This window comes from Miniopterus schreibersii, assembly GCF_964146895.1.
Source record: "Miniopterus schreibersii genome assembly, chromosome: 8".
Classification (NCBI taxonomy): domain Eukaryota; kingdom Metazoa; phylum Chordata; class Mammalia; order Chiroptera; family Miniopteridae; genus Miniopterus; species Miniopterus schreibersii.
The window spans coordinates 78,465,741-78,479,889 of NC_138109.1; the positions used below are offsets into that span (position 1 = coordinate 78,465,741).

General features: G+C 50.6%; 1 protein-coding gene across 4 annotated transcripts in view; it reads left to right on the forward strand.

The window, feature by feature from the left end:
- SH3RF3 (SH3 domain containing ring finger 3) overlaps nt 1-14,149 on the forward strand; it is a 288,903-nt gene that overhangs the window by 193,387 nt on the left and 81,367 nt on the right. For 2 of the 4 annotated variants that reach the window (XM_081146033.1, XM_081146035.1), the window contains exon 3: nt 3,913-4,008. The exons of the other annotated variants lie outside the window; for them this stretch is intronic. In XM_081146033.1, coding sequence (XP_081002159.1) covers nt 3,913-4,008 — 96 coding nt within the window. The remainder of the gene's footprint in view (nt 1-3,912; nt 4,009-14,149) is intronic. 4 annotated transcript variants of the gene reach the window in all.

The window sequence follows — 14,149 nt, forward strand, 5'->3', positions numbered from 1 at the left end:
CGGTCAGACAGAACGGCTGAGTGGGCTGGAGTTTGGAATGGTATTGGTAGACAGCACCATAATTTATTTAACTAATCATCTTTTGCTGTGCATTTGTCTCTAGTTTTTCTCTAATCGAGCAGACATTGTAGTGAACATCCTCAGAGCTAAATCTCTTTGCATATCTTTGATTTTTTTAGGAGAGTCTCCAAAAGTATTGTTGTTAGATCAGTGGGTATGCAAGCTTTGATGTTTGATAGGCGTTGGCTAACTGCTTGCCATAAATTTATATCCCCACCAAGAATGATAAAGTGCCTCTTCTTTTCATGATGGCCAACACCACTGTGAGTTGGCTTTATATTAATCTATGCTAATTTGGTAGGCCAAAAAGAACAAAGATAAAAAGTAATCTGTTTGTTTAAAACTGTATATTTTCATTATTAGTCAAGTGTTGATTTTTTTAATGTGTTTATTGGCAATTAGCTATTTTTTTGTGTGCGAGTTGCCTGATTTTTGCCCTTGGCCTATTTTTCTTTTGTTATTTGTCTTTTTCCTTTACTGCCTCTTTCAGTTTTTATATAGTAAAAATATTAAGTTTTTGTCTCTTCTATAGTCTGCAAGTATTTTACTAGTTTATTTGCCTTTTTGTTTTTTCTGTTTTTTAACATAGAGAATTTTATTTTTCTGTAGCCAAATTTTTGTTATCATACTTCAAAAGACCTTTCCCAACTCAAGATTAAACATCTATTCATAGTTTCTTCTTGAACATTCAAGTATTTTTTTACCATTTAAATCTTTAGTCTTTATAGAATCAATTTTGGGATATACATGAATTAGAGAACTAACTTTTTAAAAATGATTAGCCAATTTTAATCCATTTTCTAACTGATTATTCCTGGTAAATGGGAAAAATCAATGATTTTTATGTATTTATTTTTAGATTAGCAGCTATTCTGTATTTCTTACTTATTCTAATTTTTAGTTGATACTCTGTTTTTTCAAGTAGAAAATTACATACTTATTTCCAATACTTATAGTTCTGGTTTTATTTTCTATTATTATTTTGGTTCCAATTTTTAGACCAGCCTTAAATAATAGTGTGGATATTATGGTGTTTTCTCTTTTTAACCAAAATGAATCTGGTATTTTGTTTTTAATTTTTAATTTTACAAAATTAAATGTTCTTTTTGTGTTATTTTGTTATTGCAAAAACTCTGACTTGTAGGAAGCCTTCAGTTACCTTTCCATTTGCATGATCAGTGAAGCCTGCTGGCCTTTCATTGGCTGGATCTGAATTGAGTTCATCAGAGGCTCAGGACTCTGCTGGTTGAGAACTTGTGAGGTGAGGAAGGCATGGAAGTTAGAGGCATTCTCTCTACGTCTGTCTTCAAGCCAGCCAGCCACTTTGGCCCTAGCAGTTATTAGAAGAGCTCCCACAATCTAATGACTGAGCATATTTGCTAGAAGGAAACCCTTATAAATATCATCCTGTAGCCCAAGAACCATCTATCCTAAAATATGTGAAATATGATTTCCTTATACCTATTTCATTTTTCTGGCCTGATACGGTTGAGAAAAGAAATATTCTTAAGTCACAAGTCATTTTGTTATGTGGTATTTTTAAAGGTGGAGAATTGGGGATGGGGACAGGGAAAACAAGGGCTTGCCCCTGAACTCTACCCTGTATTCTTAGTAGAGGAGAGGTTTGAAAGAGACCTTGGAGGGACTTCCAAGCACAACACTCACCCTTGCTTTTCTCTCTGTGTTCTCTGAAAGGCATATTCTGCTCCCATGAGCTCATTCCTACCTTGCCCTAGATGAACAGCCCAAAATTGTGTCCCTCCACTTACAGTGAAGAGCTTCTGTGGTAATTCCATGAAGTCTGCTGGCCTGAAATGTCCCTCTGACCTTGAGAGAGGCCTACAAGTCCCATATTACTGCTTCCCGTTAAAGTACCGAAGTCTCATTGAAAAGGCAGATGTTGCATTCAAATCCAATAGGGGTTACCCCAATAGGCTGCTCTTGGTCATCAACAGCACATTAGAGTTCAGATGGGCCAATTGCTCTTGTAGCAGATTCTTGAGCAACAAACAACCAGGGGGTCTTTATGTGGCATGGTGGGGGGCTGGTGGGTAGTTAAGCAGACAGTCCTTGGGAGTTCCATTTTATACCCTGAGTACTGGAAGAAGGATGGTTATTGGAGAGGGAACAGAAACTAGTCACAGACCCCTTGTGTAGGTGCCAGTTTTGCCCATGGCGTCCCTATCTGGTCATCTTAACACTTGCTGCAGCCTGAGGTGTCTCTCTCCTCCCAGTGTCCTCCCTGCTTTCCCTATCATCTTTTCTCTCTCCCACCCTGCTTTGCACACTCCCCTGTCGTTTGTCTCTGTAGCTGCTGGCATCCATGAAGGCATCCTGGGCACTTCCTTCTTCACCGCTGCTTGTATGCAGTCCCCCCAGAAAGCTCGTCTTTCCTTCTTGCTCAAGCCTCTTCCTTTTTCTTTCTACCTGTTTCTGCTTTGTGCATCTGCAGTTGATTCTGTCTGGCATGCCAAAGAATTTAAGAAAGCCTTTCCAAGCTTTATGTACCCATCACTCCAAATAGAGTTGAGTTGGGTCATTTTTTTTTGTTCTTTGATGGAGCCAGAAACTTAAAGTTTTATACTTAGCTGAATTTATATTTATTTAAAATATTTTTATTTCATTAAATAACTGGAACATGAATTTTAATATAAAAACTACAGTAGTCCCTTCTTACCTGTGGGGTGTATACATTCTAAGACCTCCAGTGGATGCCCAGAACCACGATAGTATAGAACCCAATATTCACTATGTTTTTTCCTCTATATACACACAGTTTATAGCTTCTCTTTGTAATACCTGAGTTGCCAGCATCACTATTCTTGTGCTTTGGGGCCATTATTAAGTAAAGTAAGGGTGACTTGAGTACAAGCACTGTAATTCCACAATAGTTGATCTGGTAACCTAGACCAGTGTACCATAAGAATTTTTAAAAGCTGCAGTACCTGACTATTTAGTCAGGGGCACTGACCTCTTTTCCCTTAGCTTGTCAAATTTAAAAATGACAACAGCCAACACAGCTGTCCAGTGTGAATTCCCTGTCTTGAACCATAAATATATAGGTCATATAATAGAGTTGCATCTTATTGGCCATGTTGTATAAGGTTGAGTTTGATTAGTTAATTCTTGGTATCAGAAATCCTTATATACAAGTATAGGCACCTGATTTTTTAAAAAGTCACTTTGGAGCAAAAAGGGTAGGTAATTACTATTATTATTTTTTGCATGTCAATAAAAATTATACCTATTTTTTGTCAAATCAGCAAAAAACTATATTTTTTGGTGTGCCACAGAATTTTAGTAATTAGTTTATGTGCCATGAGATGAAAAAGGTTGAAAATCGCTGATCCAGGTGGCTACCAAGTAACTAATGGGGGGGTGGGGGTGCATACAGTGTGGCTGTGCTGGATCGAGGGGTGATTCACATCCTGGGTGGGATGGTGTGAGGTTTCATCGTACTACTCAGAATGCCATGCAGTTGAAATCTTACGGATTGTTTATTTCTGGAATTTTCCATTTAATATTTTCAGACCACAGTGATCATAGGTAACTGAAAATGTGGAAAGCAAAACCAAGGATGAGGAGAGACTCCTGCATATTGTAAATGGAAAACATTTGAGACTCTGTAGCTGTAATCACTACATAAAAGAGAGAGAGAGAGATCCTGGGTGAACATGTAAGGGTTGACTGTTTTCACATGTCAGCTCTCGCTCAGACTGGATAACAAACCCTTCTTTGAATCGTTGCTTAGAATCTCTTCTTGGCTTGAGCAGCACTAACGGGTCTCTTGTTTTCTTCTTTGTTGTGTGTATGTCCATGTGGTGTACACACCGTGGGCTCTGGCAATCCCAGGATGAAATCCTGACTGTGATCAGAAGAGTGGATGACAACTGGGCAGAGGGAATGCTGGGAGACAAGATTGGAATCTTCCCCCTCCTGTACGTGGAGGTAAGGCCGCACTCTCCCAGGCCCACTTCCTCTTCTTCCCCTCATGTTTATTTCACCAGACCAGGTATAACCTGGAGCCCCCTTTTCTAAGAGAGAAAGAGGCTACTCCACAATCAAGTAGGGTTTTTATTCCCCGTGTCAGTGCTATGAGAAGTGCTCTGGTCAGGTTTGAGTGGTCTGTCCAGGCCTGGCTTGAACCATCTCACTCTCTGGGCAGCAAAGGAGGGCTTCCGTGTGGACATTCCCCAGTGTTCATTGGAAGCCTGTGCCTGGCACCCATGAGTCTGAGACTCTCATAAATATTGTTTCTCTTGCCTCCCCAACCCCAGAGGAGAGCTCATACAGAGCTGGAGGGAACATTGCCAGACTATTTGCAATGTCTTCCTGGGACTCTGGAGTATCGGGCAAGATTATCCAACTGCAAGTCCCTAAGCGAAGATGATCTGAGGCTAATTGGAGGCCTATTGATTTCCTGTCTCTCCTCTGTAACTCTGAGGCACTAGGTTTCCAGCGAGTAAGATGTGGCTGCTGCTGAGTGGGGAGCGTCTTAGAATGCATGGCTTCTGAAGCCAGTCACCACTGTGAGTGCAGGAGTGCTTGCTGTGTGTGCCCCATTTATCAGTGCACGTCCACGTGTGTATTCATGAGCCAACCACGTGCGTCATCCTGTGACCACTGGCGTCTTCCCTGGTGAGAGTGGAGCTGGGACTTGAACACAGGGTGTTTGCACTCACTTATCCCTTCACTCCCCGGCCCCCTACTGGCCACAGTTCAACTCCACTTAGTAGATGACCCAGCCAGCTTTGCCACATCTCCCTGGCGGTGTGTGGGTGCCAGTAGGTGTTTGTTAAACACATCTGGTGATTCCCTTTGCTTTCAGGACAAAGTCCACTTAATTTAGCATCGCATTCAAGGCCTTTTGCAGTTCGATCCTAAACTATTTTTCCAGCCTCATCTCTTATCATTTCCTCCCCCTTCCCTAAATTTTCTGGTCCTCTCACATTTATTTTGGATAAGCTGATCAGGACTTCTGAGACTCTCCCAGAACAATAACAATAAGTACACACACGTGCGGACGTGCGGGCACACACACACACACACACCCTCTGTAGTGCACCTATAAGATTCACAATTTCCCTAATACCGTGTAAGCTTCTATTTGTACATTTACTCCAGTTCCCAGGAGTGTTGTCTTTTTCATCCTGCCGCTTAAAATAAAATAACTTAATGCGTGGAAACCACTGTGGTGCCATTGAGAAGTAAAAACATCTGTGTCCCCAGACATTTCAGCTAGTAGAAATCTCTTCCCAGGCAGACTCTCCCGTGGGTACTCAAAGGCATATGCAAGTGTTCCTAGAATCTTGACTATGATGGCTGCAAGCTAGAAACAATTCAAATGTCTGCCAGCAGTGATCTGGATGAATAATGCATGGTACGTCCATGCAACGGAATACTACCCAGCAGTGAAAATGGGCAGAAAACCACTACACTGGAAAGTGTGGATGACTCTCACAGAAAAACTTTTGAAAGAAGCCACACACAAAAGCATATGCTGTATGATTTTTTAAAGGAAGTTCAAAAGCAGGCAGAACTCGTCCAAGGTCATAGAAGTCAGAGCAGGGGTGACTCTGGGGGAAGACTGACAGGAAGAGGCGAGAGGGTGACTTCCAGGCATGGAGATGTTTTATACCTCGGTCCTGGGAGTGGTTACCCAGATGGAGCCCCTGTGGAATGGCGCACAGTTAATATTTGTGCACTTTTCTTTAGACTGCAATTTAAGAAGCTTGGAGAAAACCTTGTAGGAGCCTTGCAGGGAGGGAGGTAGAGCGCTGTTGCCCAGGACTGGGAAACCAACAGCTGGTCTGCGGACATAAGCAAAGGCCAAGCTACTGAGTCACTCATCTGTGCCTTCCCTGTGTCTGCCTCCCTAGCCACTGGGGACATTCCTTTCAAATACTCCTCCCTCTAGGATGTGAGGGAGGCTCCTTCATCTTTCTGTCCCTGTGGCCCTTCATGCCCACACCCCCACTCATAGGCCTCCTCAGGCCCTTTTGTGTGTCCTCAGAAAGGACATGCCCATGGCCCTTGAAGCTCAGGGCCTGGGGCCTCCTCCCAGGAGCAAGGGTGGGCACACCTGAGGCAGCCCTAGGTAGGGGCCTGGCTCCTCCCTGGGCTGGACCTTCCTGGGCTGGACTGCGTCTGGGCAGCCTGGCCCCATCCCAGCACCCTAGGTGCCCCGGACGCAGCCATGGCATGGCCAAGATACTCTGAGACAGACTCTTGGTTTCTCAGCACCACCAAAGACAAGACACCCCCAGCAGGCAGTTCCTGAGACTATTTTATTGTTTTTCTGTCAGTTACCTGTGGAGACACTTGTATGGAGTAAAAGCCCAATGTGACTCTTGCTTCTTATGGAGCCTTGGGCTGGAGCCAGGTGGGTTAGAAGGTTCACAGTTTAGCCCACTGTCTTCCTCTGTGAGGCCGAGTGGGCATTGGAGAATTAGAGTGATTGAGCCTGGGTCCTTCTCAGAGTTTGCACCTGAGCCAGCCTGGCACCCAGGAGGGAGCCTCAACTTTTGTTTTTGGCTCCTGATCAGGCAGATGGCACAGTTTGGAGCGGTTTATCCCTGAAGATGAGCCTGGTGCTCATGAGGAGATGTGGCTGGACTCACGCCCCTCACAGGAGTGAATTACAAAGTGCCGGCCCCCAGCCCTGCAGCTGCACTTTGGAGCCTGGCGCAGGCCCCACACAGGCTGTGGGCAGGAGCCCACGGGGGGCGGTGTGCTGAGGGGCTCCCCTCACCTGGGCTTCCCATCAATGCGTTCAGGCCGCGATGCTTGACCCAAGTGGGTCTTTAAGAAATAAACGAGAACGTTTGCTCCGTAGACTGTGTCGTCCTCTTCCGACTGGCTTCATTTCTTCGCCCTGGACTTGCTGGGCAGGTACTGTGGACACACAGTATAAAACCAGCCTGGAGCTGGCCTGACCTGGCGCTGCGGCAGCCTGTTTGCTGAGACGGCAGCCCGTCTCCAGAGCCCCTGTGATTCCCTGCGGGCTGTGGGAATAATCTCACCTGTCGTCGGCACAGCCCCTGGCACCAGCTGCCAGCTGCACCTGCGCCCGTGGCCTGCGCCCGCTGCTTACTGGCACTGTCTGCCTGCACCTTGCTCCCTTGCCCAGGCTCTTCCTCACCGCGCCCCTGAACTTTCACTCCCCAGGCCTCTGACCCTCCTCACCCCAGTGATTTCAGCCCTACTCCCTGACTCCGGGCCCCCAGCCTGCACTCTTGAACCTGCCCCCTCGTGGTTTTCTCCCCACTGATTTGGTGGACCGTCCCCATCAGGGGCCATCTCCACACGGGGACTCATGGCTTGTTTCACACACACCAGCCGGTTTGCCTGATGACTGCTGGGCAAGGTGTGCTCACCTGTGGCCTGGGCCGACCCCACAGTGGTGACCACTCAGGTCAGAGAGAGGGCCAGGCTCTCCCCTTCAGGGAACAAACCCAAAGGCGAGACAGGGCCACCCTCTACGCCCTCTGTGTCCCTAGTCCTGGAGGAGCGGAGTAGTTGTCAGCATTTGGTTCTTCAGAACGCACTGTTCTAGTGGGCGTGAGAATGATCTGCCAGGAGGGAATCTCTCAGGCCAAGGGCGGGAGGGCCCTCTCCTCAGGTGTGAGGGCCACAGTGCCACCCGAGGGCCCACTGTGTGGCGGGCTGGCGGCAGCATGCCCGGCATGGCTGGACTGGTCTGGCTCTGGTGCCCTACCCCCCCTTGGCTTGAGCGCCCAACCTGCGGAGCTAGCCTCATTCTTCTTTCCCACGGTCTCCACCATGGCACACTGGGGGTCTGCCCACGTGCCATCAGGCTGCGCCCTGAGAGCAGGGCCTGCATCTCACGGGCAACATCAGCCCCAATGGCAGGACCGTGAGTGGGTGGTGGGGCAGCTCAGAGCACCCTGGGCTCCAGAGGTGGAGCCAACAGGGCTCAACACCGGGCACTAGATGACCTTTGGCACCCTCCTAAAACTGCCTGAGCCTTCATTTTCTCTCTCAAACGAGGGCAACCACATGGACCTCACAGGGTAGTTGTGAGGCTTAAAGACAGTAACGGGGAGCACAGACGTGGCCTGGCACCCAGCAGGAGCAGGAGGGCTGCTCTGTTTGGGTTTGTTGGATGAATAGCTGCTCGGTGGTCTATTTGCTTGTTTATTGGAGATCTTCCTGTCTTCCTGGGCGTTGGCCATACTTGGCCTGTATGGCTATTTTCTCACAAGTGCTCATTTTTGCTCCCCAGGGGGGTGGGGGCTCTGTGCAGGCACGACAGCCCCTGCATGGTTTCCTGAGCTGAGTGCTGTTTGCAGTTGGGTGACGCCAACCAGGCAGGCGCACAGAAATTCCTGTGTGGCAGGACAGGAGGGGAGCTTGCTCAAATGCTGTCCTCGGGAGCGTTGCTGGGAGACATCAAGAGGGACACAGCTGCGCTGGGCCTGGTCCATCTGCGTCTCAGTGGGGAGCCTGCATGGAGACTCATGGGCACATGAGCAAATTTGCCTGTGGTGCTTGTCTGAGAGGAAAACCTCTCCGTGGGGCCAGAATTAAGACACCAAAGACGGCAGTGGGCTGGAAACACAGTTGAAAAGAATGACAAAACGCAAGATATATAAATGTCAAGTTCACCTTCACGTTCAGATCAGCTGGTCAAGCATGCAATGGGGAGACCTAGCTCACCAGCAGTGATGGGGAGACCTAGCTCACCAGCAGTGATGGGGACCCCTACCTCACCAGCAGTGATGGGGAGACCTAGCTCACCAGCAGTGATGGGGAGACCTAGCTCACCAGCAGTAATGGGGACTCCTAGCTCACCAGCAGTGATGGGGAGACCTAGCTCACCAGCAGTGATGGGGAGACCTAGCTCAGCAGCAGTGATGGGGACCCCTACCTCACCAGCAGTGATGGGGAGACCTACCTCACCAGCAGTGATGGGGAGACCTAGCTCACCAGCATATTTCTTGGCAGTATGATGGTGCTTTATTTATACTGAGTAGGATATTTAAAAATTCGCTGCTCTGTGTGGTGGTTGTTTGTGGGTGGTTGCCTAGGTGACACAGCCACGTAGGGTACAAGGGTACACCCTGGTGTATGCTCAGACCCCTCCACGTACACATAAGCAGCCCCCACCACCTCCTCTCTGGCAGCAAATGGGGGGGCTGAGGAGGTGGGAATCCCTTCCTCCCTGCCCCTAACTGTCCATGGTGAAGAGGTGAAGGGTGGCTATTCTGAGCCTGGGATGGACCCGAGTCTGGTGTGAGGACAGGCAGAGACAGTGAGGGACACCGCCCAGGCTGCTCTTCTGTTCAGGGGAGAGCCCCTTGGCATCCCAGGAGCCTCTGCTGCCTTTGGACCTGACTTGGAAGAAGAGGTCACCGGCCACCTCACCGACTAGTGTTCAGTTAGAGCTTGACTGTTTAGTACCAGTGTTTTCATTCATTGTCTGCTCTTGCTAGCGCAGCTTCTCAGGGGTGTTATTGGGCAGAGAGCATCCTCCCCATTTGGCTGATGAGGAATGTGAAGCCCAGCGCACTGGGGCTCGGCCACCGGCCCCAGCCCGGGCTCTTTCCCCGACGGGCATGCGGGCATCAAAGAGGAGGGGAGTGTTCTGGACTCCCAAGGGAGGCACGGCTTGGTGCATGGGAGCCTCAGGCTCTTCTGGAAATAAAGTGTTTCAGGGAAAACTCTTGTGAGTGAAGCAGGGCCCTGCGTAGCCCAGCGTGCGTATGTGTACGTCTGCACACCCAGACAAGCAGAGGGGTGGCCTGAGATGGCAGAGGCTGAGGCGGGGGAGAGATGGGTCAGGGACAGCCTCTGCTGGATCGGGAGTGTGGAGCAGGAATCGGCATAGCCGGATCGGTGGGCTGCTGGCGCCGTACAAAAGCTACTAACACGGAGAAGCCACCGCGGCTTCAGTGGCCTCAGCGAGATCATCGGGGTCCACAGAGAGGAGCTGATGGTCTTCTCTGGCTTTCGGTGACCTGGCTGTGTGACCACAAGGTGCCCAGGTTGTCACAGACATGGGTCCCTCAACCTCTCTCCCCCCAGTTGCTACATGTAGAGATTCAGAAGTTTCTAGGTTTCCTCTCTGTGGCTGGTCAGCTTCCTTGCTTTCGGGTCGAAGCAAAGCAGACAGAATCCCGGCCTGGTGAAGCCTGCTCTGCTCCTGGCCGCGGGACATGGCGAGGTGTGAGGCCCGAGGAAACGGCCTTGGCTGTTGTTGCAGCAGTGGCCAGGTCTTGGGTAGGGATGGGCACACATTCCCAGGGGCCTCCTATGTGGTAGTGACCACAGTTGAGAGGAATCCTGAGGCTTGGCAGGAATTTTCAAAAGTGTGTGCAGCAACCACTCTTCCGACTGCCCAGCCCCACATCTGGCGCGTGTGTGCCCTGCGTGGGCTCTGGAGGGCAGAGCTGTGGCGGAGCCGGGGCTGTGTTCATTTCCCCATGGAGTGCCCTGGCGTTGGGGCCAGGAGAGGCGGGGACTCCCAGGAAGTTCCCCCAAAACCACCCCAGGCCTGCGGCTCCTGTGACTGACACTCCAGCCCCCACTGCTCCGAGCTGCAGGCTCAAGTCTGGGGTGAACTAACGAGGGACTAAGTAAGACTCCCGGTGTCTCCAGCCCCTCAGCTCTCACAGCCAGTCCGGCATTTCCTATTCCCTGCTGCTCCCTTCTCAACTCCTCCACACCCACCGCACTGACAGTGCCCCTTGGGATCCCAGACCAAAGCCTGGGTTCTCTTCAATCTGCTTTTCTCCCTCACTTCATAAAACTGGTCTGCTATTGCTTCTCATCAGTTCTGTCTCAGAAGTCCTCCTCAAATTAACAAATATATATAAAACATAATTTAATATACACCGCACAGCCCAGGGCACTACATGTCAGGCACTGGTCTTACCACTGACACCAGTAAACAAACAAAAAAAACCCCTTCCTTGTGGAACTCACTTTCTAGTGTAGGGGACAGACAACAAATCAGATACATACATCAGTCATATAAACATGTTAGAAAGTGATAACTGCACTGAAGAAAAAAGAAATCAGAGGTAGAGAGAGTGTGTTGGGTGAGTGTTACAGACAGGGAACAGCTAATGCAAAGGTCCTGGGGCAAGAATGGGCCGGTCTGTTTGAGGAACAACAAGAAGAATTGAGAGGCTGAAACCAAGGGGGCAAGGGGGGCAAGGGGGCAAGTAGTTGGAGTTGAGGTGGGTAAGGTAAAGAGGGTGGAATCATGTAGGCCCTTGAAGGCTTTTTTGGAATTTTGGCTTTTGTTTGGGTGAAATAGGAAACCATTGAAGAGCTTTTGAACTTGATGATCTAACTTAAGTTTTAAGTGGGTCACTTTAAGTGGATCAGTCTATGTTGAGCATAGATAGATGGGGCTAAGAGTGAAAGTAGGTAGTGACGCTATTACACTGTTCTAGGTAATAGGTGAGGCTGGCTCAGGCCAGGGGGTGGCCGTGCAGGTGGCAAAAATCATCCGATGCTCTGCTGGTAGAACCCACCACAAGTGCTGATGGGTTGGTTGTGAGGTGCAAGGACAGCAAAAGGCGTCGTAGGTTTTCCCCGTGGTTTTCCCTGAGCAACTAGAGGAGTGAAATTGCCATCAGCTGAGGTGGGGCTGGAGCGTGGAGAGGGTGGGGCGGGCCGAGCCCAGGCGGCCAGTTCTGGGCTGACTGAACGTGGGAGGCCTGTTAAGCAGCTGGGAGGGTGTCAGATGGGCAGGCGGATGTACGGGACAGAGGTCTGCGCTGGAACTGTTCATGTGGCGTCTTTGGCATGAAGTTGGATCAACTTCGCCAGCCTGTACTGGAGCACCAGGAACACGGGTGCAGACTGGGAACATCCAAGAGGGGAGCCCTCCCCTAGTTTGGTTCTTCATGTCTGTATCCTGATGTCCCATTAGAGTGATTCCTGCCCCTGACACCAGCCTCCCCCACACTAGTCTGTCCTTCTCACTGTAACTGAAGTTTTGTTTCTCTCAAATCTGCCTTGCTCGGCCCTCCCTCCAAGCCCCAGCCTCCCTCCCTCCTAACTGAGGCACCTACCACCTCCAGGGTGCTGATGTCAGAGTCTGCCCTGAGATGCAGAGATCCCAGCACACAGCTTCCCGCCTAGGCCCCTGCACTCCCTGTCCCTCCCCATGCACCTTAGATTCCAGCCACCCCCAACTTCGCTTCCTCTCAAACTCAGGGCCTCTGTGCAAGGACGCACAGAGCTCCTTCTCACTCTCCTAAACCCAGCTCAGATGGTGCCAGTTGCTGAGCGAAGACCCTGTCCATGGTGAGGGCAGGGCTCCTCACGTTTCTCAACCTCTTTCCCCCTCAGACTGTGGTCCTCCCAGCCAGGGACCATCTCCTATTTATTTTTAATATCCCTAGTGCTTAGCACAGTGACTGCACACAGTGGGTGCTTAATAAATACTAGACTGAGGAGTGACAGCTTGTCAAGAGATCAGCAGTCCAAGAGCGATCCTGGAGCCACTTTTTGGATTCAGCAAAACACAGTGATTGTGCAGAGCCAGTGGCTCTCTGGGGACTTGAAAGTGTAGCCTTGGGGAGCAGGGTGTAAGGGAGAATTGCTGTTGGACTAGTGTTTAACTTTAAAGAAAAGAAGCCTGAAGTTCAGAGGGCAGCTGTCTGGAAGCAGCAGGAAGGAGGCAGTCGCCTTGTCCCAGGTGTTGGAGTTGGCACAGACACTGTCAGCACCGTCTGGCGGCCTTGCTGCCTGAGCTCTTTTCTGAGCCTCACTTCCCCAGGACTCCGCAGCACACAGAGGTCCCTTCCCAGTGGTGAACTGAGATGAGGAGTTTGGTGGCCTGGGGCCAGTGCCCTCCAGTCTGTAGACAGTGCTTGAGGAGGGGTGGAGACCCCATGGTCTCACTTTTGGACCTTCATTCATGTGGCTCCTGTGGCTGGAGCCCTCACATGGCTCACTCAGCCCCTATGCTCCTCTGAGAAAAGGCCCATCCCGTCCCTGCCCCTGCAGGGGCCATAACTTCCCTGTTCCCACTGAGCCCTGGACTCACTCAGGTGCAGGGAGAGGGACTACGTTGACTCCGGAGCCCTGGGTGGTTTTCTGGGACCCACCCCCCCAACACCCAAGGTGAAGCAGCGGATCCTGGGAGACTGAGCCTGGAGAAGTCAGTGCCTGAAGGAAAGGTGTGGAGGAGAGAGGGGACCCTCTGAAGAGGCTTACAAGCTTAATCACTGAGGTAACACTGCCACTGTGACACCCTTGGCTCTACCACGGGAGAGGTTGAGGGTGGAAGAGCTGGGCCTCACATGGGCATTGAGGAAACTCCGCTGGGGGCGCTGCCATCTTTGGCACACAGGACTGAGGGTGAAGTGAGGTCAGGCCTGGTCGTGGGGATTGCCATCACCCACAGGCCACAGCCAGACTCAGCCGTGTGTCTGCCAGGGCAAGGCGGCCGGGAGCCCGGGCGAGCCGCGTGCTCAGGAGGAGGGAGCCAGGCTCTGCCACGGCCGGGCTGGAGAGAGTGACCCTCAGAACAGGTGCCACTCATTTGGGTCTCTTTGGTTAATTGTAACCAGCCTGTGTTTTCTTAGCACTGAGAAGGAAGTGACATGAAATGACAGCCTTGTTCAGAGGACCAGAGGAAAATACCCCTCTGTTGAAGACTTCTTCCCCCACCAACCTGTGGCAGGTGTTCGATTGCGCAGGTGACTAAAGATGAACCCGAGGGACGGGCGTGGAGAAGTGAGCTCTGACGAAGGGCGAGGAAGGAACGAGTCCTGAGAGGCTACGGAGTTGAGGGAGCAGTGTGCTCAGCTTGTCGGGTGGGGCAGCCCAAAGGAGGAAGAGGGAGAAGCTGACAGAGGGGACAGAGGGGACCAAGGGTAACTAGCTCTTGGAGAAGAGACAGGGGAGAGGAGGGGAGGAGAGGAGAGGAGGAGGGAGAGGAGAGGAGGGCCCCCCTTGACGGCAGGAAGAGGAACCAGCTCTTTGGAGGGAGGAGCTCAGTGGGGAACCTACTGAAACGCCGAGGATCGGGCATGTGGAGAGCTCATGCCAAGTTGTCCTGACCTCAGCTACGTGGTGGAGACTTTTGTTGAGAATGATGAGGTTC